General features: G+C 41.7%; 1 protein-coding gene across 1 annotated transcript in view; it reads left to right on the forward strand.

The window, feature by feature from the left end:
- LOC103180487 (low-density lipoprotein receptor-related protein 1) overlaps positions 1–24,146 on the forward strand; it is a 552,054-nt gene that overhangs the window by 485,189 nt on the left and 42,719 nt on the right. The window contains exons 67-72 of the mRNA XM_042336207.1: positions 1,478–1,603; positions 13,442–13,558; positions 15,001–15,107; positions 19,833–19,962; positions 22,113–22,235; positions 23,069–23,191. Coding sequence (XP_042192141.1) covers positions 1,478–1,603; positions 13,442–13,558; positions 15,001–15,107; positions 19,833–19,962; positions 22,113–22,235; positions 23,069–23,191 — 726 coding nt within the window. The remainder of the gene's footprint in view (positions 1–1,477; positions 1,604–13,441; positions 13,559–15,000; positions 15,108–19,832; positions 19,963–22,112; positions 22,236–23,068; positions 23,192–24,146) is intronic.

A 24,146-nucleotide genomic window follows, 5' to 3' on the forward strand; every position in this document is an offset into this window, starting at 1 on the left:
TGAAGTGTGGTGTGCATCCTTGGATGGTGTCAGTGCCTGAGGCGTGGAGGCGCTGACGGAAGCCAATCAGGAGAGCCTCGGTCTTGTTGATGTTCAGCTGTAGAAAGTTAGCTCTTATCGAGGAGTTGATGTCTGACAGACATACTTTCAGAACTGCAGTAGTCCTGGAGTCAAGGGAACATGAAGCAGGCCAGAGCCTACAGTGCGGAGTGAGCGAGGATGTTGGTAGGGGTTAAGAGGTCGCAGGGGTAGATTTGGGTGTCATCCACATACACGTGGAAGTTGTCCCTATGTCTGCGAATGATGTCACCAAGAGGGAGCATATTGATGCTGAAGAGGACGGAACCAAGGACAGAGCCATGAGGAATACTGCACAAGATAATGCAGGGGCTAGAGGAGAAGCCGTTGGTGAAGATGAAGTGGAGACGAAGTGAGAGGTCGGATCTGAATCATTCAAGGACAGAATCATGAAGGTTGAGGTGAAAGGAGAGGCGGTGGATGAGGATAGAATGGTCAATGGTATCGAAGACAGCAAAAGAGGTCTAGGGGGACAAGGAGGCAGAGGGAGCCCTGGTCACAGAAGGCAGCAGAGAGGTCCAGAATGCCTTACTTTATTTATACTTTCCATAATATTGAGGGTTTTATATATAAATGTAATCTTGTTGTTTTATATACAGGTTTGGCTGATTTTTTCCCCCCTGTACTAAACACTCACCAGAGCAGTTCAGCAGTTTAGAGAAATAGCTTCCCAAATTTTCCCTCCAGAACAAAAAATTGTGATACCTGTGAAATTATTCTACATTTTTTAAAAAAAATCCCTTCAATGTGAGTTATTTTAAATAAATATGCCATTTGTTGATCAAAATTCGATGGTTTATCTTCCTCCAGCAGAGATGGCAGCAGTCAATGCAGTCATTCTGCCACTGAGATAATCTGACCCGTGAAGGAGATATGATGTGGGAGAGAACTTTATTATTTGTGTGTTATTCAGTGAGTCTTCCTCACTCTGGTAGCCATATTTTTTTACTTGAATTCCTTTTCTGACAGCAATGTCCAAGAGTTTAGACAGGATCATCAACCATAGGTTTGGCAACAGAGGAAGTAAAATGCACAGGCTTTTTTTTAATTCCAGTTTTTTAAGCCAAAGATATATAGATTCTTCTCTTTTACAACATCAGCATAAAATACTGATGGAAGTATCCCTGGGAAGCGGAAACATGCTAATGTTTAAACTTCAGGGAACTGGTGCAATGATTGTAACCAAACCTATAACACAAGTTTGAAACTAACTGCTGCTGTGTTTGTAACCCCATCTAAGGTAACAGAATGGAACTGTTGGATTGATATCTTCATATGAGGAATACAGTGCTATTCACTTGTCTTGGACCAATCTCTTACCCTAACATTAAGGTAGCTTTAAGATGCGGACTACATTAATGGCTATTTCTATTCCCTTACATTTTTGATTGATTTCCAGCTCAAATCGCGTGTGGTGAGGATGATTTCCACTGCAAAGGCACAAGTAGATGTATTCCAGCACGTTGGAAATGTGATGGAGAGGATGACTGTGGGGATGGATCTGATGAGCCAAGAGAAGAATGTGGTATGTTTTGATATATTAGTCTGGTGGGAAAAATGTGATAAGCAAATACTGTACATTGATAAGCCAAACCATGATTTTAAAACACATTTGCTTTTAAGATTAATCTTATTGTCAGATCGATGTAGGCGGGAGGGAGATGGCAATCTTTTGTTTGTGGCCTCCACTATTTCCTATGGCAAACACACACACCACAAAAAAAAATTGGATGCAATTAAAATAACTTTTTTTGTACAAAGAACAATTGCTCCTACTTTCCAAAAAACAGCTGGAGAAAACTTTTAGCAATAGAAATGGTAATTAAAAAGTATATAAAGCGAATAGCAACAGGAGTAGATAGAAGGGAAAACCAATAGCTTAGTTAGAATTGTCAAATTCTTTTTGAAAATATATCGTTTGCATAAAATTGTGTTTTGAATGTTTGTTTGAATGGATGAAGGGTAGTATTACAACATAATGTTCATCTTTGCTTCCATTACTCCATTACCTCGAGAGTCTTTCTCACTTTGGTGCAGAATCTTTTTTTGGTTGTTTACGAACACACAACCTGGCAAATTTAACTGAAATGGTTTGTAAATGACTGATAGATAGCTCAGAATAGCAATCCTCCCCACTGCATTTGAATAACAGTAAAGCCATAACATTAATACAGAGCATAAGGATAGCTAGTGTTGCCAATTGACCCATGATAAACCTATTCTGAATGAATCTATGTACAGCGCTGAACTTGATTCTCACCTTCAATGCAAAAAAATGTTAATTATTTAAATCTGACCCACTTCAAATGTGTTCAGTCACACTGTAGTTTACCTTCATTCAGAAACTTGATTTAAATAGCTGAGATTACCATTCCTGTTTCAGCGAATCTCTATAGTATGGGAAACTCCCTCTGGACATCCCACTCTGTGTCTTGAAATTAGATTTTGTTTACGTTTCATCTGTGCATTCTGCATTTGCTTTCATTTCTGACGTCTAGCTAATTTCAGGCTGAATATTCTAAAATATGTTCTACTTTCTTCACTCCAGCGCATGTGTCAGAGCATGAATGATTTGTTCATTGCTTTATACACGTGCTCTGTTGTTAGGAGAATCAAAAGCTCCTTTTGGAATATTATTTCCACCTACTTTATAACCCTGTCAATATAATGTTCTTGTTCATATTATGTCCTGGCCTGGACTGTGACCCCTTGGAGTAACAGCATATAGTTTCAATCACATCCTTCTATAAATTCAACAGCCGGGCAGCCCACCTTCAACCTTTACTATGCACTCTGTCCTGTTATACAAATTGCTGTTAATTCTTTCAATCCCCTTCATAATGCCACACGTTATTGAAATTCTCAACAGTGAGAGTCTTTTGTACTTTGTCATGGGTTTCCTAAACGTCAATCCATCTCAAGATCAAACGTGTTCCAAAATCAACAGCCTTATGCAGTAGCAGCCTCAAAACGGATATTGAATCTATCCATCTGTAGCTCTTGTGAAACCTGAGCTGCATTCTTGTGCTCCTTCTATTGATTGCTTTATTCCTCAACAGACTCGTGAGATGAGAACACCTTCCCAAGTGTAGTAATCAGTGACAGTTTCCTCCCCTACGAGTCACTTGGTATATCAATGAATGGTAGAGCAATGCATAGTTTGCTTTCTGCTGTTTCAGTGGGAGAAGTAATTTTTTTAAAAAAAATAAGAAATTATAAAAGCTTATATTGTGTCCGATGAATGACAAAAATATAATTTCAAAAAGCTCTTGACTTCCCCTAACTTCCTCACCATAACACTCTGCTCCCCTGTAAGCAGTGACTTATTGCTGGAGTTGGAGTAAGCTGCCATACATAATAGTGGTGCCCCAGTACTTCATCTAAATAGACATTTTTATGTCTAAGTTTGGACAGTGATTGACAACAACCCATTGTAGCTGAGAATTGCATTCTTCTTATCAACACACTTCTAGCAAGGGTTGCTAAAAGCGATCAGGAGCAGAAACTAGACTTATTTCCACACACATACACACCCATGGTAGTCCACAGATGCTAAGGGCAATTGCATTGCACCACTGCTGCCCTTCTGGGATTTATTATCTGTATAGCATTGTACCACATTGTACCATTATATGCTACTTTTACTCCACAGCTAAAGTCCTTTACCTGCAATCCAGCCCAACCTTGAAGCTCCCAGCTCCGTTGGGTATAGTATTGTAGTTGGTCACATTGCAACTCCATCGAGCAACACTGAATGACTTATAGTAATTATAAAGAGCAATCGAAAACAATTGGACAAGGTCTTGCATTTGCATAATGCCTTAAGCATAACAGAATATCCCAAAGTGCTTGACAAATGCATTGGCACAAACTGGATGAGGATTTAAGACTATAAATAATAATCCTTGCATTTCATATAGCGCCTTTCCATGTCATTGAGATGCCTTAAAGCGCTTCACAGAATATATTTGAAAGAGAATTGATTGCATTTTTGGGCGAATGTTAACGAAAGGCATAGTTGAAGGCGATCCACAATTTTAAGTCTGTCCACATTATAATCTCACTGCCCTCTTGGTTGAAGTGGCCAGAGCTTGGAAGAGCTCAGAATTTGTGTGGAAGTTGAAGAGTCTGGAACTTGAAGAGAACTGAACACTGTCTAGAGAGAGTGAAGGGCCAAGGGACACAGAGAGGCATAAGAAGGTTGGCATAGTGGGTAGAGGATAGGAAAAGTTGAGGCAAGAGAAGCCCATAACGCGCAAAGGTGGGTCAGAGTTGGGACACGAAAGGTCCCAAAAGGTAAGAGTTGCCAAGGAGCTGGAAATTGCCAATACATGCAGGGTAATTGTAGTGATAATAATAATAATAGGTGTTTATTGTTAATAGACACTCGGGTCCACAAACCTGAACTGCTTCCCCAAAATGCTCCCACCCCTGTCCTTTACCCTCCACTACTCCCACTTGGTTACACCACCCGGCTACACCTTCCATCATAACCCTCGACCTAACCGCCGTGGTGGCGGTGTGGCTCTCATCTCCCAGTCCCCGCTCGGTCTATCCCCTTACTCCTCCGGAACCTTTCCCTCCTTTGAGCACATTATTCTTCATCACCCCTCCAACCTTTCCCTCAAAATTCTCCTTATCTGTCACCTGCCCAAGCCCTCCCCCACCTTCCTCCCCGACATCTCCACCCTCCTATCTTCCCTGTCCCTCTGTTCCGAACACCTCCTCATCCTAGGCAAATTCAACATTCACTTCACCCCCTCCTGCTCTACCTCTGCTGACTTCTCCTCCCTTATCTCCTCCCTCAACCTCTCCCTCCACATCTACTCTGCCAACTACGTCCGCAGTCACCCTCTCAACCTGATGATCTCTCAGGGCCTCACTGTCTCACACTTCACCATCATCAACAAAGTGATCTTGGACCATCACTTCATTCCCTTAACTCCTCAATCCCTCTCCCCACCCAACTCACCTTCATCTCCTTCCGCCCCTGGAAAAAAATCTCCCCCCACTCCCTCTCCGCTGCCTTTGAGTCATCTGAACTCCTCCCCATCTGGGCTTCCTCCCACAATGACCTATCCTCCTCAATCGTTCTTCTCCACAGCTCCTTCTTCAACACTCTCTATTCCCTTGCTCCCCTCAGTTCCCAATCCATCTCCAACTCACGTAAGTAACCATGGTACACCAGCCACCTCCACTTCCTTAAAGCATAGGAGTGTGCTGCTAAATGCACCCAGTTTAAATTGAACTTAACGGTCCATCGTCAGATCTGGCTGAACCTTATTCAATCTTACCTCTCTGCCCCCACCTCCATTAAATTGTTGTTCTACTCCAAGACAATCTTAGATGTCAAGGACAACCCCAGGCTCCTCTTCTCCATCACAAACTGGCTCCTCTGCTCACCCTCTCACACCTCACCCATCCACACCTCCAATGCCAGCTGCGAGGCGATGCTGGACTTCCTCGAAACCAAAGTCGAGGGGATCCACTCAGCTGCTTCTGTTTACTACCCACTCTCCATCTCCCCCTCACACCCCGGCCCCTACCCATCCCTCCCTCAACACCTTTGAACCTGTCTCCCATTCCTCTCTCACCACCACTATAACCCGCATGAAATCGACCACCTGTTCCCTCGACCTCATCCTTACCCCTCTCCTTACCTCCCAGCTCCACCTCCTTGACTCACAGACATCATAAAACTCTCCCAGTCCCTGGTACCGTTCCCACCCTTTTAAAAATGGCCAGCATCACTCCTATCCTTAAAAAAAACCCTCCCTGGATCTACTCTAAAACTACTGCCTCCATCTCCAAACTCCCTTTCCTCTTCAAGGTCCTGGAATGAGTCGTTGCTTCCCAGCTTCGCTCCTTCCTCTCCCGCCACTCCCTTTACAAACCCCTCCAATCGGGTTTTCGTGTTGCTCACAGGACAGAAACAGCCCTGGTCAAAGTGACAAATGACATTCTGTCCATCTGCGATCAGGGCTCCCTCTGCCTCCTCGTCCTCCTTGACCTCTCTGCTGCCTTCAACACCAAGGATCACGCTATCCTCATCCACCGCCTCTCCTATCATCTCAACCTTCACGGTTCTATCCTTGAATGATTCAGATCATAACTCTCACACCACCTCCACTTCATCTCAACAAACCATTTCTCCTCTAGCCTCTACACGATCTCATGCAGCATTGCTCAGGGCTCTGTCCTTGGTCCCTTCCTCTTCAATATCTATATATTCCTTCTTGGTGACATCATCCTCAGACATGGAGTCAACTTACACATATGGGGATGACACCCAACTGTACCTCTCTGCCTCCACCCTTGACTTCAGGACCACTGCTGTACTGACGAATGAGGTTCTCCTGATTGGTTCCCATCAGCACCTCCACATCTCAGGTGTTCACAACATCACTACCCATGAATGCACACGCCACCTTACTAAACCAGTCCGGAACCTTGGGGTCTTATTTCACCCTCAACTATCCTTTCTAACCCACATTCGTGCCATGATCCGCTCTACCTTCCCCCACCTCCGCAACATCACCCAGCTCCGCCACTGACTCACACCACCAAAGCCCTCATATATGCATTCATATCATCGAGGCTTGACTTATGCAAACCCCTTGCTTGTCAGTCTCCCCATTGCCTACCTCCATAGGCTGCAGATCATCCAGATCTCTGCAATCCGTGTCCTCTGCCGCACCGGGTTCTGTAACCCTATCACCCCCATCGTCACCGGACTCCACTGGCTTCTCATCACACAGAGGATATAGTTCAAGATCCTGGTCCTCACCTTCAAAGCCCTCCATGGCCTTGCTCCCCCATACCTCTGCGACTTCCTAAACCCCTCTGCTCAGCGGGCTCTGGCCTGCTTCACACCCCCCACCATTGGTGGGCAGACTTCTGCCACTCTGCACCCACCCTCTGGAACCCTATCCTGCAGTCCCTCTGCCTCGCCCCCTCCCTTGCTTCCTTCAAGACCCATCTCAAAACACTCCTCTTCGACCTTGTTTTCGATCACCGTGCTTCCCCCACTTCGTCCGTCAGACAGACAGACAGACAGACAGACAGACAGACAGACAGACAGACAGACAGACAGACAGACAGACAGACAGACAGACACGAGGGTGACCAACACACTCTTGACAAAATGTATCTCCTGCCCCTCTCCTTCTTTCCTTTCTTTCTCTGTCTCCGTCCCTCCACTCCCCCCTCACCCTAGTGAGTGTATGTGAGATGCATGTGGGTGTCTGTCTATGTGTGTGTGGGTGTCTGCATGCGGGTGTGTGTGTGTGTGTTTATTTCTGTATGTGAGTGTGTGTGTGTGATAGTATACTGTAAAGTGAATTGATTATATACTTTGTGGGTTAAACGCAGCAGCCAATTACACTCAGCTGTGCCCCATGGACAGTCATGGATTGAAAATAATACTAATAATAATAATAACGAAATAGCTGCGGTAGCAAAGGAAGAGGGGTGCAGCATGCATGAATAGGAGCAGTGGGCAGCAATGGCCAAAGCAAGGTTGCACTGGCTCTACCCAATATCACTGACTCTGCGGAGATTTTTCATTGTAGAACATGACAACTCTATATACTCTCCAAGGAAAAAATCACTTGCAGGATGGTATCCATTTGACTATGATAGGTCCGGGTCATTGCACTCTCAAAGCATAAATGTCCACAACAAATTATACTGTATATAATTTTCATAATTAATGTCTCAAAGCTTCGCAATTCCAATGATTTAACAGTTTGAAAAATCAATACCGGCGCTGCCAATTGATGTTTAAAGAAAGAGTATGAAGGCACTGAGGGTGTGTTGCACAGGGTCTGTGGGTTGCTAAGCAGCAGAATTGCTGGCAATAGAACAATTCCTCCAGAGTGCTTTAAGAGGTAGATGTATGTCTTAACAATGTCAAATACTCTGGCTGCTCTGTCAAAAACCACTGCTCCCAATTTGTCATGAGTCAGATTGTGGTGTCATATTGATTAAGGGACATTCAGTATGATCTATGCAACATAGATTGTGATTCGACTGGGTTAATGCTGACTTATAGCAGTAGATGTGTTGGAACAGCTCCCATATTTACACAGTGCTAAAGTCATTAGCCTGGGTTCAATTTCCTATTACTTTCTCAATCTCAATACTGCCTGCAGATGTAATCGGTGAAGTTAGCTTTTGTTTAACTGGTATTTCATTCTGCTATATTCGCGCTTGGAAGATATTACAAGAAATTAAATAGTCCACAAGAATAAATAAATGCAAGCTTTCCTTTACCTTAAGGGGATAACTGAGCACAATTTAGCAGCTTTGGTGTGAAACTAAAGAGGTTTCACTGTACAAGAGCCAGACCTGTACTATAATTCATCTATAACTAATATTACTGCAAAGGGAACAATCTGTAAAATACAATTATAATAATAATAAAACTTGCCTTTGACATAGCACCTTATTACCTCATTGAAACATCTTAAATGTTTCACAAGGTATGTTGTAATGTGTTGTCACTGGATTTTGTATGTGAACATGACAGCTAATTTGGACGCAGCAATGTTGCACACATATCCATGAAATGAATGACCAATCTTATCTGGGAAATTTGTGGTCAGGACACCAATTGGGAATGTCCATTTGAACAGGAAGACAGGACCTTGATTTAAATTTCACTTAAAAGACAGAACCTTTCACAATGCAGTGCTTCCCCAGGCACTTCACTGGAGTGTCAGCCTGGACTATATGCTGAAATTCCCAACCTGTCTTAAACTTACAACCTTCTGACTCAGTCTCACAAGTGTGACCAACTAACCAGTCTTGCCCCTCTATGATAGATACTGGCAGTGAAGTGACAAGTCACACTCGGCCTTGCCAGCAGACACAGGAAAAAATATGTTCATGGAAAAGAATTAAGCATTGTGCACATTGAACTATGTCGCGTTCTTCAGGTTTCAATAATTGTGGTGTTTCTGGGGGTGTTTTTTTTTTTTTTTTTTGGTCAACCAGGTGTCTGACACATACGGAAACCCATCACCATGCTTAAGAGTATCCAAATCAAGCTGAGATTTCCCTGCATCCCACCTACACATGGAAATCCCAGAGATAGATTGTTAGAGTGGAAGGTGCACTCTCTCCCTGGAGGGATGCTTCCTGCTTACCTAATTTTGGATAGTATTAGGCGCAGGGCAGCAAGAGCCAAGGCTTAGGGACCCAAGAGTTTGCATTGGGGTAACTGCTGGAGTCTAACCATCTAAAACCACATAGCTTGCCATTGATATTTTCCTTTGGTAAAATCATAAAAACAAGAAGCCATAGGAAGCTATAAAAGTGGTAGAAATGTATTTTCACAGATGATACCCAGCTCAAGTGCACTAAATCTCCTTATCAGTTTTCATTTTATTACTTGAGGAAGTATAAATAATATTTTGTGACAGCCCATGACAATTCCAGCACAATATATATAAATTACACAATATCTAGACGTTGCATTGTTTTTTGCGTTGGTTACATGATGACATCTTTTCTTATTTGTGGGGAAACTTATTTTCTTTCATCGCGATGTCATATCTCTGAACATCTGTAATGAAGTGAAATATTGTCTGCAGTTTGTATTGCTCATTGCAGAAAAAAAAAATCTTCACTAGATAGTTGCATTTTCTAAGCACCATGGAGTGATTCACTTTTGAATCTCTTGGATGTCAGAAATTAAACTCCTTAAAAAAAGTGCATTTTGTAGTCAACATGAAGTAGCGACAAAAATGTGAATTATGCAAGGGAAAATGTTCAAATGCTTTCAAAAATAACCCACTATTACTGAAATTGTAGAAAATAAACATTCTTGCATTTGGTCTAATGCCTTTCATACTGGGAGGATATCTGAAAGCACTTCACAGGATTTCGCTATAGTGACCATATATTCTGGAGGCCAATGCATATCCATCTTTAATCTTTTCAGTTTTGTGAATAGTGCCACAGATGGAAATCCTAGACATCAAATCCATTACATCAGAGTCATCTGGCACAGTGAATTCAATTAAAGTACGCTTGTCTCAGCTGCTCATCAAAATCCTTCATTTCCAGCTCATTCTGTCTCGAACAAAAGAATCATTTTACTTCAACACTTTTCTTATTTTTATCTCCAAGGGAACTGCCTCAGTCAATCTTTCAGTGGTCAGCTAGATGCACACATGATACACCCCTTCTTAGGCAGGTGAGACGTTGGTTTAATGTCTCATCCGAAGGACCTCTAACAATCCAATGCCCCCCAGCACTGCATTGGATGTTGTCAGTCTGGATAATGACCACAGAGGTTAAATTTATCAACACTCTTCAGACTCAGAGGACACCACTGAGCCAAGCTGACACCTATGCAGAAATCATCTAACTAGACAGATTGATCAGGCTGCTTTCTGTCAAATTTGAGTTTCTGAAGAAACTTCCTTCTCTTTTCAAGTACTGCCATGGGATCTTTAATGTCCTTCAGAACAGCATTGCACCTTGGAAAGAAATTTAAAAACAAGTCATTCCAATTTTGTTTAAGCATGGAATTCCACACAGTAAATAGGCTCGGACTTCAGTAAAATGCTAAATTATTGAGGTTTCCCTAACATTCTTCCCTTTATGTTTTAAACCTGAGGGAATTAGAATGATAGCAACTGAGAAAAGTGCTTCCTGGACTCATTGATGTTGCATATACAACAACAACAAGATTACATTTGTATAGCGCCTTTCACGTCGAGAGGACATCCCAAGGCGCTGGACAGAGTACAGCATTTCAGACCCGTGCTGGGGTTGGGGGGGAAAGGGAGGGGAGGGGAAGGGGGGTGACCGATGGCATGGTCTAAGAGGAGGGTCTTGAGGCGGGACTTGAAGGAGGCTATAGGGGATAAGATTCATAGAGCTTTTCCAGGCTGTTCACACACGGGTCAATACAATTCCTTTCAGGTTGGAAGTTTTTCTCATGGCATCTTTGGGGAAGGATATAAAAACTTGATGCTTTACTGAGGGTGAAAATACATTCATGAGAGGAAGCTGGTTTATTAAGAAATCCATGCACAGCTAACAGACTGTGCTCTTACAGTTTCCTTCTTGTGCCTTCACATAGAAAAAGATACCCGACATCTGTGCCTCTCACTGTGAATCCTCCATGTGATCAGAATCTTGATATGTAATAAAAAGTGTGATCTGGCAGTCTACTTCAGATAACAACAACAACAAGATTCCATTTATAGAGCGCCTTTCACATCAGGAGGACGTCCCAAGGCGCTGTTCAGTTGGATCAGGACCCAAGCAGGGGGGAAATGGTCAGGGTGAGGGGAGGGAAGGGAGGGAGCGAGGAGGGGGTAGAGAGTCAAGAGGGGAGCTGAAGGCACAGTCAAAGAGAAAGATCTTGAGACCGGCCTTGAAGGAGGAAAGGGAGGAAGCGGCGAAGGCACTGGGGGATGGAGTTCCAGAGCCAGGGGGCTAAGAGGCTAAAGGCCCGGCCACCGATGGTAGGGCGGTTGGAGCGGGGGATGTGGAGCAGACCGGAGCCAGAGGAACGGAGGGTACGGGCAGGTAAGTAGGGGGATAGTAGGTCGGAGAGGTAGGAGAGGTAGAATGGCCTTGTAGGTGAGGATGAGGATCTTGAATAACTTGAATAACCTAAGCAGGGTTGTCTATGAAGCTCATCTCTATTGTCAGTGGAAATACAAATAACACTTTTCTGATATGTGATAGCAAAACAAAGACATGCAGATCCTTTACGGGTTCCTGGAAGACCTCATGCAGATACACAATGTATGCCTTAGTCTGTCTTCTGCTTGTTTCCAATTTGACACCGCTTCTGTGAAGACAAACATTGTTTCCACCAGCAACCATCAATAGGGTTATGATATACTTCAGGCCTGCCAACAGTTAGCCATTTGCTGCATTTCAAATGCCAGTCTAACAAATGGGAACAAAGGCCTGAAGCTCAAGGAGAACAGTTTGTTTTCAGCTTATCTGATGAATTCTCAATGTAGTTTGACTGCAATATTCACCAATTTTTGAATTAATGTCAAACTTCATGCTCATCGCACTCATTGAAAATAAAGCTGTTCTTACAGCATCATGACCACAATGCTGTGTCTTATTTAGATACAGTAGCTGTCTAGAAATTTGAGCTTGTGCATAGATTGCAAACTTGAATGGCACAAATGACATAAATGCACTATAGATTGTTTTCTGTCCTTGCTTACAAGTTTGTCGCTTTTCAGTATTGGGGAAGCACTAATGGGCTTTATACATCTACTGGTTTGGATGATTGCACAATTATTTTCACTTCGCCTCACTTCAACTACAATATTTCATTTTCATTGTGGACGTTCATAATAAAAAAACTAGTAATTCCTGTCATCATATTGGGAGCAGATGATTTTCAAGCCCCTGTGCACCACAAGATTCAAAAGCTACCTTGTTGCAAAGATGCTGACATTAAAACTGGAAAGCCCAATGTTCTGAATGAAATTTCCTTTTGATTATCAGTGACGTTGAATTAATTCAGAAATTTGATTCTGGGGATCAATTGATAAATAATGCATCAGAAAAGCACGATAAATTCTGGAGCTTTGAGGGGAACTAAATGCCAAAGAGATAATGCAATAAATAATCTCTGTTTGCTTGCTGAAAGTATACAATCCATGGACACGTTTTTGTGTTGAATAACCAGAAGATTGAAGTATAGGAATATGCTATAAATAATTAAATACGGAAAAAAGGCAACTTGATGGGGGTGGGGTGGAAGATTTGTTAGCATGATAGTGAAAGCAATTTGAACTTACACCAAATCGGATGCCGATTCTATGCCTTGCTTTTATTTTTTCCATAGATTTCAGGGCTAATGATGGCAGCAGCGTTTTATTAAAACCAAGAAAGTATATTTTTGAAGCGCAGACATTTTCAGTTACAAAGCTTTCTAGTTCTTGGGATTTTTTGCTGTTGTTTGAATGCAAAAAGAGACTATCTTGTTACAGCATTGTCCCAGAGATAATGTTAGGGTTCGACTCTTATTAACAATGTAAATAGTGAATTTGAACCAAGGGACTGGTGTTGACATTGCTTTTGAAGCCAACTGTGCAGTTCAATTGTAATCTGTTACTGATATCTGCTTTTCTCAATGGCTAAAGATATCAGATCCCACCTGAAATACACCAACCAATATCTGACAGTTGACAGATATTTGGTGTCCAGTGCAGGTCTGTTTCTAATGTGTTTTTTTTTAAAAAGCTGATTCGGTTTATTTCAATTTAAAGGTGAACCATGCACAAATGTGTTTCAGCACTCAATAATCCTCACCTTTACTGAGGAGGAAATAAAATAAAATAAAATATCAGCCCATTTGAATGTTTTTCAGATGAAAGAACTTGTGAACCTTATCAGTTCCGGTGTAAAAACAATCGCTGTATTCCTGGACACTGGCAGTGTGATTACGACAATGACTGTGGAGACAATTCTGATGAGGAGACATGTGGTAAGGCCATCACTAGACCATGTGGCATGGAGTTTCTGATATTCGTGTCTTCTAAATATTTAAATGGGTCTGCAATCTGCCTTTAGCCTTTCTGATCAGGAATCTTATTCCTAACATTTTCCCAGTTCTGGCAGCTCGGTTAGGACTGATATGAGTTTTAATCCAATTTGTCAATGTGACACAAAACTACCCTCTGATTCAATGCTATTTGGCACTAATCTAGCAATTTCAGTGAGGCAGCACTTAAAGACAGACAAGAGTCAGAAATTTAAAATGTTCTGATGGTGCCAAGCTAGGTGGGTGTATGTCTGAGATAATGTAATAAATGCATTAATACTTATGGGCCTGATTGATCCAAATGTAGCAACATGAAAAAATCAATGTCATTTTGAAAGTATGAAATAAAGACCCAATGGGTTGAATGGCCTTTTCATGTGCTGAAAATGTCTATTTCTATGTTAAATATGGAAGGCAGTGCGTTGCTGGTTATATTTGCCCTCTTTGACTGTTCTCACATAGTCATGTTTGGGGAAATGTGTGCACTTTCTTAGGCCTGTTCCCTCCAGCTACAATTGGCATTAGTAATGACAATTGAGGGCGCGGGCAATCCAATGTCACTGGATGTCACACCATGAGTTTGAGAACACTCAGGCAGATTCACAGCTGTTAGACAGCATGTTAGAATGCCAATAAACCACTCATATATATCTGTAGATTCCTGCCATAAAATTAAGAAACAGAACTTTTGAACATAGACACATGACAAAGAGGAACGTTAGAAGATTTTGTTATTTTTGAATGTGGTTCAAATTCATAGGTCTTAACCATAAAAAAAATCCAACACCGCATTTAAAGGTCAATTAGGTATATAATTGCGGGAAAATAATAGTGTGTTGGGGGAGGAACAGGGAATAGGTTTGGAGTAGATAGTTTCAGTGGAAAAGGCAGCAACAACACACACAATGAGCCAAAATGTGTCTATGCTTATAAGCTTTATGGTTCTGTTTTATGAGATACCAGTCTCCTAGCCAATAAATTGCTTAACAGACATCCTGCAACACTAGATCTGCTAAATTGAGCAACAATTTATATTACAGTATTTACATATTAATCTAGCCGTTTGGCACTGTCAGCATTGATCAACATTTTTAAGTTCCTTTTAAATTTGATTCTCACTCACTTTGCTGAAACCATATAATTTGAGATTTAATTGTTAATGCTGGTGTGACAGTCCCACGTCCAGTTAAAATAAAAAAATTGACACTGGAATTTCTTTTTTTAAAATTAAATTAAAACCCAAATAAAATAAGAACATTAAATTAATTATTTACTCTTGTGTAATTAAAGCGGTACAGACAGCGATTAAATGGAACCGGTTGTGTAATTAAGTAAAATTGTTCCTCATTAAATGCATTCTTATACTTATTTTTGTGAAATATTAGCAATTCGCTCCTGTTCTATGAATGAGTTTACCTGTGCCAATGGACGCTGTGTGGCTGCCAGGTGGAGATGTGATGGAGATCACGACTGTTCCGATGGCTCAGATGAAGTAAGTACATAAGACGTGGAGTCCTGTAGCTCAGTGGTTCGAGCACTCGCCTCGCAAGCTAGAGACCTGGTTTTGATTCCCGGCAGGGTGAAATGTTAGGGATGTTTCCTTACTCCACACGTTTCTGTTTATCTAGCAGTGAGTAGCAACCCGGTTGTTAATTGATTGGCTTTTCCGGGCATAATAAGTCCTTCAAAAAAATAATAATAATAAATGGGTCACTTCAATCCAGGAGTGTTTGTGGGACACTGCTGTGTGCAATTGGCTGCTGTGTTTCACCCACAAAATATACAGTCAATTCACTTTACAGTATATTCTGTGAAGCACTTTGAGATGTCTTGAAGACATAATAAGACACTGTATCAAATGCAAGAATTATTATTATCTATACCAATGATTTATATTGTAATAATAATAAATTCCAGGCAGGGCGAAACCTTGGGCAAGTTTCCTTACTCCACACGCCTAATAATAATCCCTCCAAAAAAAAAACAATAATTAAATTGGTCATTTTCAATCTACGACTGTTTGTGGGACATTGCTGTGCGCAATTGGCTGCCGCGTTCGCCCACAAATATACAGTCAATTCACTTTACAGTGTGTTCTGTGAAGCGCTTTGGGACGTCCTCCCGACGTGAAAAGCGCTATATCAAATGCAAGGATTATTATTATTATTATTATCCTTGCATTTGATATAGCGTCTTATCACATCTTTGCAACGTCTCAAAGTGTTTCACAAAATAGACTGTAAAGTTAGTTAACTGTACATTGTATAGGCAATTTAGCACAGCAGGGTACCACAAACAGTGGTGGATTGAGGAACCAAATTATTTGTACTTATTTTTTTGAATTATTGCCTGTGGAAAAGCGATCCACCAATCGACTAACATCCGGTTTCCTACTTACTGCTAGGTAAGAAAACTTACCTATTATTATCCTGATTGGCTCCCGTCAGCGCCTCCTCACCTCAGGCGCTGACAGCATCACCACCCATGGTTGTACACTCCACCTTGCTAAGCTAGTCTGGAACCTTGGAGACTTGTTTGACCCTCAACTATCCTTTCTACCCCACATCTGCACCATGACCCGCTCTGCCTTCCCCCACCTCCGCAACTTTGCCCGGCTCCAACTCTATCTCACACCGCAGGCCACCGAAAACCTCATGCATACTTTCATTACATCGAGGCTCGACTATGCAAACTCATTGCTTGTCGGCCTCCCCAACTCCTCCCTCCACAGGCTGCAGATCATCCAGAACTCTGCAGCCCATGTCCTCTCCCGCACTAGGCTTTGCGACCCTATCACCCTCATCCTTGCCCAACTCCATCTGGCTTCCCATCACACAGAGGATACAGTTCAAGATCCTGGTCCTCACCTTCAAAGCCCTCCACAGTCTTGCTCCCCCCTACCTCTCCGACCTCCTAACTCCCTACCATCCTGTTTGCTCCCTTCGCTCAGCGTCACGTCCCTAGCCTTGCTCACCCCACTATCAGCAGGCTGGCCTTCCGCCACTCTGCACCCACCCTCTGGAACTCCATCCTGCAGTCCCTCCGTCTCGCTCCCTCCCTCGCCACCTTCAAGACCCACCTCAAGACCCTCCTCAAGACCATGCTTTTGGTTTCCCTGGATTCCCCCCCCGTCCTCCACCCTCCCCCACCCCAACCCCCGTCTCCCCATCTATACAAATGTAATTTTGTTGTTGTTTTGTTTTTGCCACTGTTTGGCCCTACCCGGGAATCAAACCTCAACTCCTCTTGCTTGCGAGACGAGTGATCTAACCAATATACGACAGGACTCCACAGATTGTAGAGCACCTTTCAAATAGGAAGGATATCTCAGAACGATTAATACAGCTGAGTGGAAGCCCAAACTGAGTTGGGGGAAGGGTGTGGTGGGGAAATTGGTCGAAACAGATTATTTATTTATTGATGTCTTTTGGCGGGTTTTGAAGGCGTGGAGAGAGGGATAATTTATTTATTAATGTGTTATGCATTTTGAACACTGATGTGATAATCGTTTATAATGTTTGCAAGTTTTCTTAGAAGAAAAGAGATCAAGCTTCAAAAATACAGGGCCTGGTTCCCTCGGTGAACCAGCAAATTTATTCAGTGAGTAACTGAGTGATGAAGATTGGGAATTTGATGCCCGCTACATGTTGAGTTAACTAATCTCAGCCTTGGCTAGACTAAGGGTGTTGTGCCATGTGGTCTCAGCATCTTGGGATAGGGAAGAAAAAATTGGGAAGGATTTCCTCTCCTGTCTAGGAACTCCTGTTGCAGGTGTGCTAATGGACATTGTGTGAGGGATGCGTTGGAATCACCTGTGATATCGCCCTCTTTTCTCCTCCCCCACTGTGGATAAGCCACTTGATCCTGAGAGGCCAATGAAACATGAAAGCAGTGTTACATCACCTTCTTGACCCATGTAGAATATTTGGAAAATGTTCTGGCTATAAGAACATAAGAATTTTCTAGCGAAAGAAAACCAAGGTCCATCTAGTTCCCCTTTCACCATCCTGGTAGTCGCTTGACATGTGTCCCAAACTATATACGTACTGTATCCCAAGACACTATTTTCCAGTGTAAATCTACCTCATTTGTTCTTGAAACAAAAGACATTTTCTGCTATGTGAAAAGAAGTGTTAAAGCTATGTTGATATTTGACTTTTCTTGAAGACTATTAATATCAAAATCAACAGTAGGGCTGGAAAAAAAGAAAAGATTCAGAATTGTTGAAAAATAATTTTAAAAAGTACAACATTATAAAAATTATAAATAGGCTGAGAAATCAGTAATCAAACATAAGGAGTGATTATTTTTCAATATGGAATGCGAAGCAAGTGCATTTCTTCAAGTCTTGTATTGAATGCAGCAACAGTTTTTTTAAACAAGAATTTATTCAAAAGATTTCTCCTTTGATAGGTTTATTGACAAGTAACACAAATGCAACTTGAAAACCATATCCTCAGAGGATAGAGTTCAAAATCCTCGTCCTTGCCTTCAAGGCCCTCCACAGCCTTACCCCTCCCTACCTCTATCTATCTCACTCAATCTCAGAGAAATCTTCTGAACCCATATCAATCTGTCCACTCCCTTTGCTCAGCAGGCTCCAGGTCCCCTGTTTGGCCTGTTTGACCACTATCGGCGGTCAAGCCTTCAGCCTCTCCTTGTCTTACTCCCTCTCTTGCCTCCTTCAAAGCACGTCTCAAGACCCTCTTCTTCGACCGTGCATTCGTCCACCCTCCTACCCTTACCCACCCTGCCCTCCACCCCCCCCCCACCATGCTCAGCTTCAAATCATTGACTGTCCAGTGCCTTGAGACATCCTCCTGATGTGAAAGGCCCTGTACAAATGTAATTTGTTGTGCTTTTTTTGATAAGGGTGAGCATGAAAATAACATGAGTTCTGACTCTGGCTTTTTCAAATACTTTCTCTTCTGATATTCATTGTCTGAAGCTACCGTCCATGAGGAAGATTGCATTTGATGGATATTTACTGTCTTTCATAGAAGAGTAATTGGTGGTGTTTTTCTGCGTATAATAGAAGGGTGGTGTCAATATCAAATAACCAATATACATTGTGTGGTATCCTATTCCACTGTTGCCCGATGATTTTTCTTCCTTTCCTTGTTTTACTGGCTCCAGGGTGCCATCTTCTGTATTTTCTGAACATCTACACTAATTTAATCCTATTAATACACATCAACCATTAAAAGCCATTAAGAGTTTTCGTCGACTAAAGCAAAACAGTCCAGCTTTTTATTTAAGAATTTGTTTTGAAAAAATTCAAAATATTTTTTCACATTTTATTCTGACCTAGCTCATTTCGAAATAGCAAAAGACTTCTATTGTTGGGGGTGATTTTACAGGGTTATTTGAAATATGTTAGCACACCAAATTTTTCTGAAATGTCTTTTTTCATACATGTAGAATATTCTGAAAACGTTCCAGCTAAAATTTGACATTTCTCTTACCCTATTAATATCAAAATTGATGGTAGGTCTGGAAAAAAGGAGAATAAAAGTATTATGGTTAGAAAAGATGTAGAAACTTACAAGCAGGCAGTGAAAGAACATACAAGAGAAAAAAGTGATGTTATGTGAGTGCAGGGACCATTTTAAACTAATTTATTTGTATTTACAATTGTGTTTGTTTTATTGATTTTGGATTATAAAGTGCCAAAGCTAATTCTGATGATCTATTCTGAAATGATTTGTATTCAGTGGCAATGTTGCAAATGCACAATATGAAAATGTATAAATTGGAGATTCAGTTGACCTGCATGTGAAGGGGAATAGGAGGAGTGGGGGCTTGTGTTCAATATAAATAACAGCACAGGTTAGTTTAGCCAAATGGCCTGTTTACGTGCCTTTTGATTCAATGTAACTCTGTTTAAGGGGTGAATTACATTTTGCATAGTTTTGTAAACCGCTTTGTCTATTTCACTCGTGTCGTGTTTTATCTTTATCCTTACCTAATGGCACTGGCAAATTGTACTTGGCAACATTCCTTCAGAGGAAACAAAGGAAGAGACTTGGATTTGGGGCTTCTTCAGAATTTGCTACAGTTTTTTTTGGTTAGTCTGGTGTCTGACACAAGCGAAAACCCATCACCACAGATGATTAACAACGCACCTTTGTAATTTGTGACTCCTTTTTTAATTATCCATATGCCATGAGTGACATACATGATTAAATTAAATCTTGCATGTGATTTCTATTAACAGAAGGACTGTGTAATTACATGTAAAGAAGATCAGTTCCAGTGTAAGCACGGGCACTGTATTCCTATCAGATGGCACTGTGACAGCGAGGCTGACTGTCTGGATGGCAGTGATGAAGAAAGCTGCAATGAAGGTAACAGGGATATCGTTTTAATTACTACATTTTTATTATCTTCTCTTTCAGTTTTACAGAACAGTCTATGCTAAAAGCAGAAGGTGCCGCTATGTTAATGAGCATTTGTTTATTCAGGATTTCATAAGCAACCATCAACATCTTACGCTCAGTGAATTCCATTGCCATATGGTAGCTAGTCTTATGATCACAGCTTTGAAGTCTCTTCAGAGCTGGATGTTTTGAGTGGTGCACTGAATACCTGAAACATTTCAGCATGCTTCAGTTGGGATGCACAGCTCATCATCACAGTCCCTGGGAAAGTAACACTGATCATTGGCCAGAATGATGGAGGGAAGGGAGAGGGTGACAGCGGGTGGTACAGAGAGGCGGTTGCCATTTCCCGTAAAGCCCTCCACACAGAGCCGCCGCTTTAATCTAGCAGATTGTTGGCACATCTGTAAAGTGATCCATTGTTCCACACATGCTCTCCTAGCTGGAGACGCACAGCAGCAATGACTGACTGAGAGAAACAAGCGCACAAGGCACTGAAGCGTTCGTAAAATGCTAAAACACAGGCGAACTGATTTTGCATTCACTTCACCCTTGCACAAATGCCTTGAGCTCATAACTTTTAGATTGATGCAAAAGCAATTTTTTTTTAGAGCCAACATGATTGTATAATCGTGTTTTACAAAAAATATGTATTTTTCCAAAATTACTACACAATTTTATCATTAGAAATAATGTGAACCGCAGACACAGACAAGAAATTAGGTTCATATTTTGCAAGCTGCAGTCAGAATGGCACCGTGTTCAATAGCGAGGCAAAGCTACAAAATACATAGTCATTACACTTAGCTGCATATCCGGTGAAGCCCTTTGAGACATCCTCCTGATGTCAAAGGCAAAAATCAAGTGTAAAGATTAAATTACATTTATAAGTGATTTTATATATTTTTAGAGCACTTCTGCGCTGAGTTTCTAATTAAGATCGTTTGAAATATTGGTTCACAAATATTGGTGCCAACATTATGCCTGTAACATGAGAGGACCAGAACTTAAGCTATTTTTGCCTCATCGTGTAAGATGGTTCAGATTTGTGGAAAAATCTTAAATTTGGTCCATAGAAATACTAAAGCAAAATGGTCTTACAAACTAAGACTAGTTGAAAGTTCAGGCGCAGTGTATCTTTAATAAATCTGCAAGTCCTCTTGTTATTCAGTTGTTTAAGGGATGACTTGAAAGCCTTGGTAAGAGAAAGGGCAAGAAGTAAACCTGGTTTATATCTAGGAAGAAGACCCACCACTGATATCAAAAGAAAGAGGAACCTTAAATAGCACACCATTAGTTTGGCCCAATGGAATACAACTCAAAATCTATCTTTATTTCCAGATATAAATGTGATCGAAAGACTGATTTTATTTGTGGCAGGAGATACCAACAGTCATGGCACATTTTCCAAAAGGCATCCTCATTGTAGGCAGGGAATACAAGAGCTGCATTGACCCAGCAAAGCAAATGCTAGTATGTGCTCATTTTATAAGTGGAACTATCACTCGAGGAATGCATTTGTCACAGAGATTCCTTTATAGTACCAGTTGTGTGCATCCCCTTCAGGTATCTGAAATTAACCTGAGGCAAAGCCACTTAAATCTTTGTCTAAGCAGGCAGACTGAAAGTTCTGAGTATGCTGGACCCTACATCTCATTGAGTTCCTGACAGATGCAGCGCTACATGCAAGATTTAAAAAGCTGACTTAGTAGAGCAAACCCCCGAAGATAAAGTATTACATGGATTTGGGGAAAAATTCAAATAGCTCCAAAAAAGCCAGGTTTTTGAATATGTATAAGAACACTTGTATTACTGAGCAATTTGCTTTAAAATTGATGACCCTATATATAATCATAATAATAATCCTTGCATTTGATTCAGCACCTTATCACTTCAAAACATCTTGAAGCACTTCATAGAGATTTCCATAAAGTTTGGTGACTGTGTATTTGTCAGCAAATGAAGCAGCCAATTTTGGTTTGCATACAGCAATACCCCTCACACAGCCGTAAAGTAGCTAGGGGAATTGTTGGCCAGTACATTGAGACAAAACTCCCTTGTTTTAAAAAATTGAGAATATATATAAGATATAGTTGTTCAATACTTATATCTTCCAGTGAAAACAATCTGCAATGTAGATGAGTTTCAGTGCAACAATACGCTTTGCAAGCTTCTATCTTGGCTGTGTGATGGTGAAGATGATTGTGGAGACAATTCTGACGAAAACCCTGAAACGTGTGGTATGTTGGCCATGTTAGGAACCTGGGTGTCTTGTTCGACTTTCAACTGTCCTTTCTCCCCCATATCCAGGCCATGACCTGCTCTGCCTTCCCCCATCTCCGCAACATTGCCCGACTCCACCACTGCCTCACCCCTCAGGCCTCCGAAACCCTCGTACATGTATTCGGCACTTCAAGGCTCGACTACGGAAACTCCCTCCTTGTCGGCCTCCCCAACTCTTCCCTCCACAAGCTGCAGATCATCCTGAACTCTGCAACTTGTGTCCTCTCCCACAACAAGCTCTGTGACCCCCACCCTCACCGGCTCCACTGGCTCCCCATCCCTCAGAGGATAGAATTCAAAATCCACGGCCTCACTTTCAAGGCCCTCCAAGGCCTTGCCCCTCCTACATCTCTGACCTGCTGACTCCCTATCAATCTGTTCACTCCCTCCGCTCAGCAGGCTCCGGCCTTCTCCAGGTCTCCTGCCCAACCCGCACTACCATCGGCGGCTGGACTTTCAGCCTCTATGCCCCCACTCTTTGGAACTCCATCCCACAGTCCCTTGGCCTTGCTCCCTCTCTTACCTCCTTCAAGGCACGACTCAAGACCCTCCTTTTTGACCGTGGCTTCAGCCGCTCTCCTTCCCTCTCTGCTCTCCCTCATCCCAATCCTGCGCCCCAAGCTCGCATCCCGATCATTGACGGTTCAGCACCTTGGACCATCCTCCTGATGTGAAAAGAGCTTTACAAATGTAATTTTGTTGTTTTTTTCTTTAAAGTGATTGAAGCACATCCTTGAATTTATCTCCATTGTGAGGCTGTAATGATAACCTTTTGTTATTTTTTTAAAAGTAAAGTTTGAGTGCCCACCTACAAGAGCATTCAGGTGTAAAAACAACAGAGTGTGCCTGCGACCGGAACGTATTTGTGATGAAATCGATAACTGCGGGGACAACTCGGATGAAATGGATTGTGGTAAGTGTATCCATGCTTTTCTGAATCATACTTGTGTTAATCTAGGCACTTAATGTTTTGCATGTTTCAAACAGCCAAGAAAGGATCAATTACCAAATGAATCGCAAATCAACACTTGCAAATTGTTTTCAAGAGGGAGCGAATAGATGAGCAGAGGAATCATTTGCACCTGCAATTAAAAGATTGCATTTAATCCTGCTACCTTCCTCGTGCATCAATCTAACTGTTTAATCAACAATTATTTGAGATAATGGGGACATTATCTTGCTCGGGTCCTGACCCAACTGTACAGCGCCTTGGGACGTCCTCCCGACGTGAAAGGCGCTCAATAAATGGAATCTTGTTGTTGTTGTTGTTGTTGACAAACATAATGAAGAACAGTCCAAGAAGCAATGAGTAGATTTAGAGTTGCAAAGGGCAAGTTCAGGAACTTTTTCTTTACCCAGAGGGTAATTAATAATTGAAACTGGTTGCCAGGACGGGTGATCAAGACTAGGACACTGGACTCATTTATTTATGAAAATGATTCTGTGATGGGAGAATGAAATCAAATGAGCCAAAGGGCTGCCTTCATCCAAACCAATCTTGCAATCTTGTGAGGTCTCAACTGTAACAATGTCCAACTAGATTCCTTAATAACAACTCTAAACCGCAATAATATCTCCCTTAGAAAGCTGGAAGTTTTAACACACTGACCCACGGGAAATCTAACTGACTTGATCATCTTCAAGAGCAGAATTCCCACAGATGTGACCTATTTACCGTTAATAGAAGTAGATTTTATTTGCAATTTAGAGCTGCTGTTGAGAAATTCCATTGAGAAATCATCGCAAATTAGATTCAGTCTTCAAATGTACACAATTCTAGTTTTAAATAACAAGGCTTTTTTTTCATCATAAGGATTTTTGCAGGATCAGAGATTGAAAAGAAGAATACAGATTGCATTGGTCAAGTG

The sequence above is a fragment of the Callorhinchus milii genome, unplaced genomic scaffold, assembly GCF_018977255.1.
Source record: "Callorhinchus milii isolate IMCB2004 unplaced genomic scaffold, IMCB_Cmil_1.0 Scaffold6, whole genome shotgun sequence".
Taxonomy (NCBI): Eukaryota; Metazoa; Chordata; class Chondrichthyes; order Chimaeriformes; family Callorhinchidae; genus Callorhinchus; species Callorhinchus milii.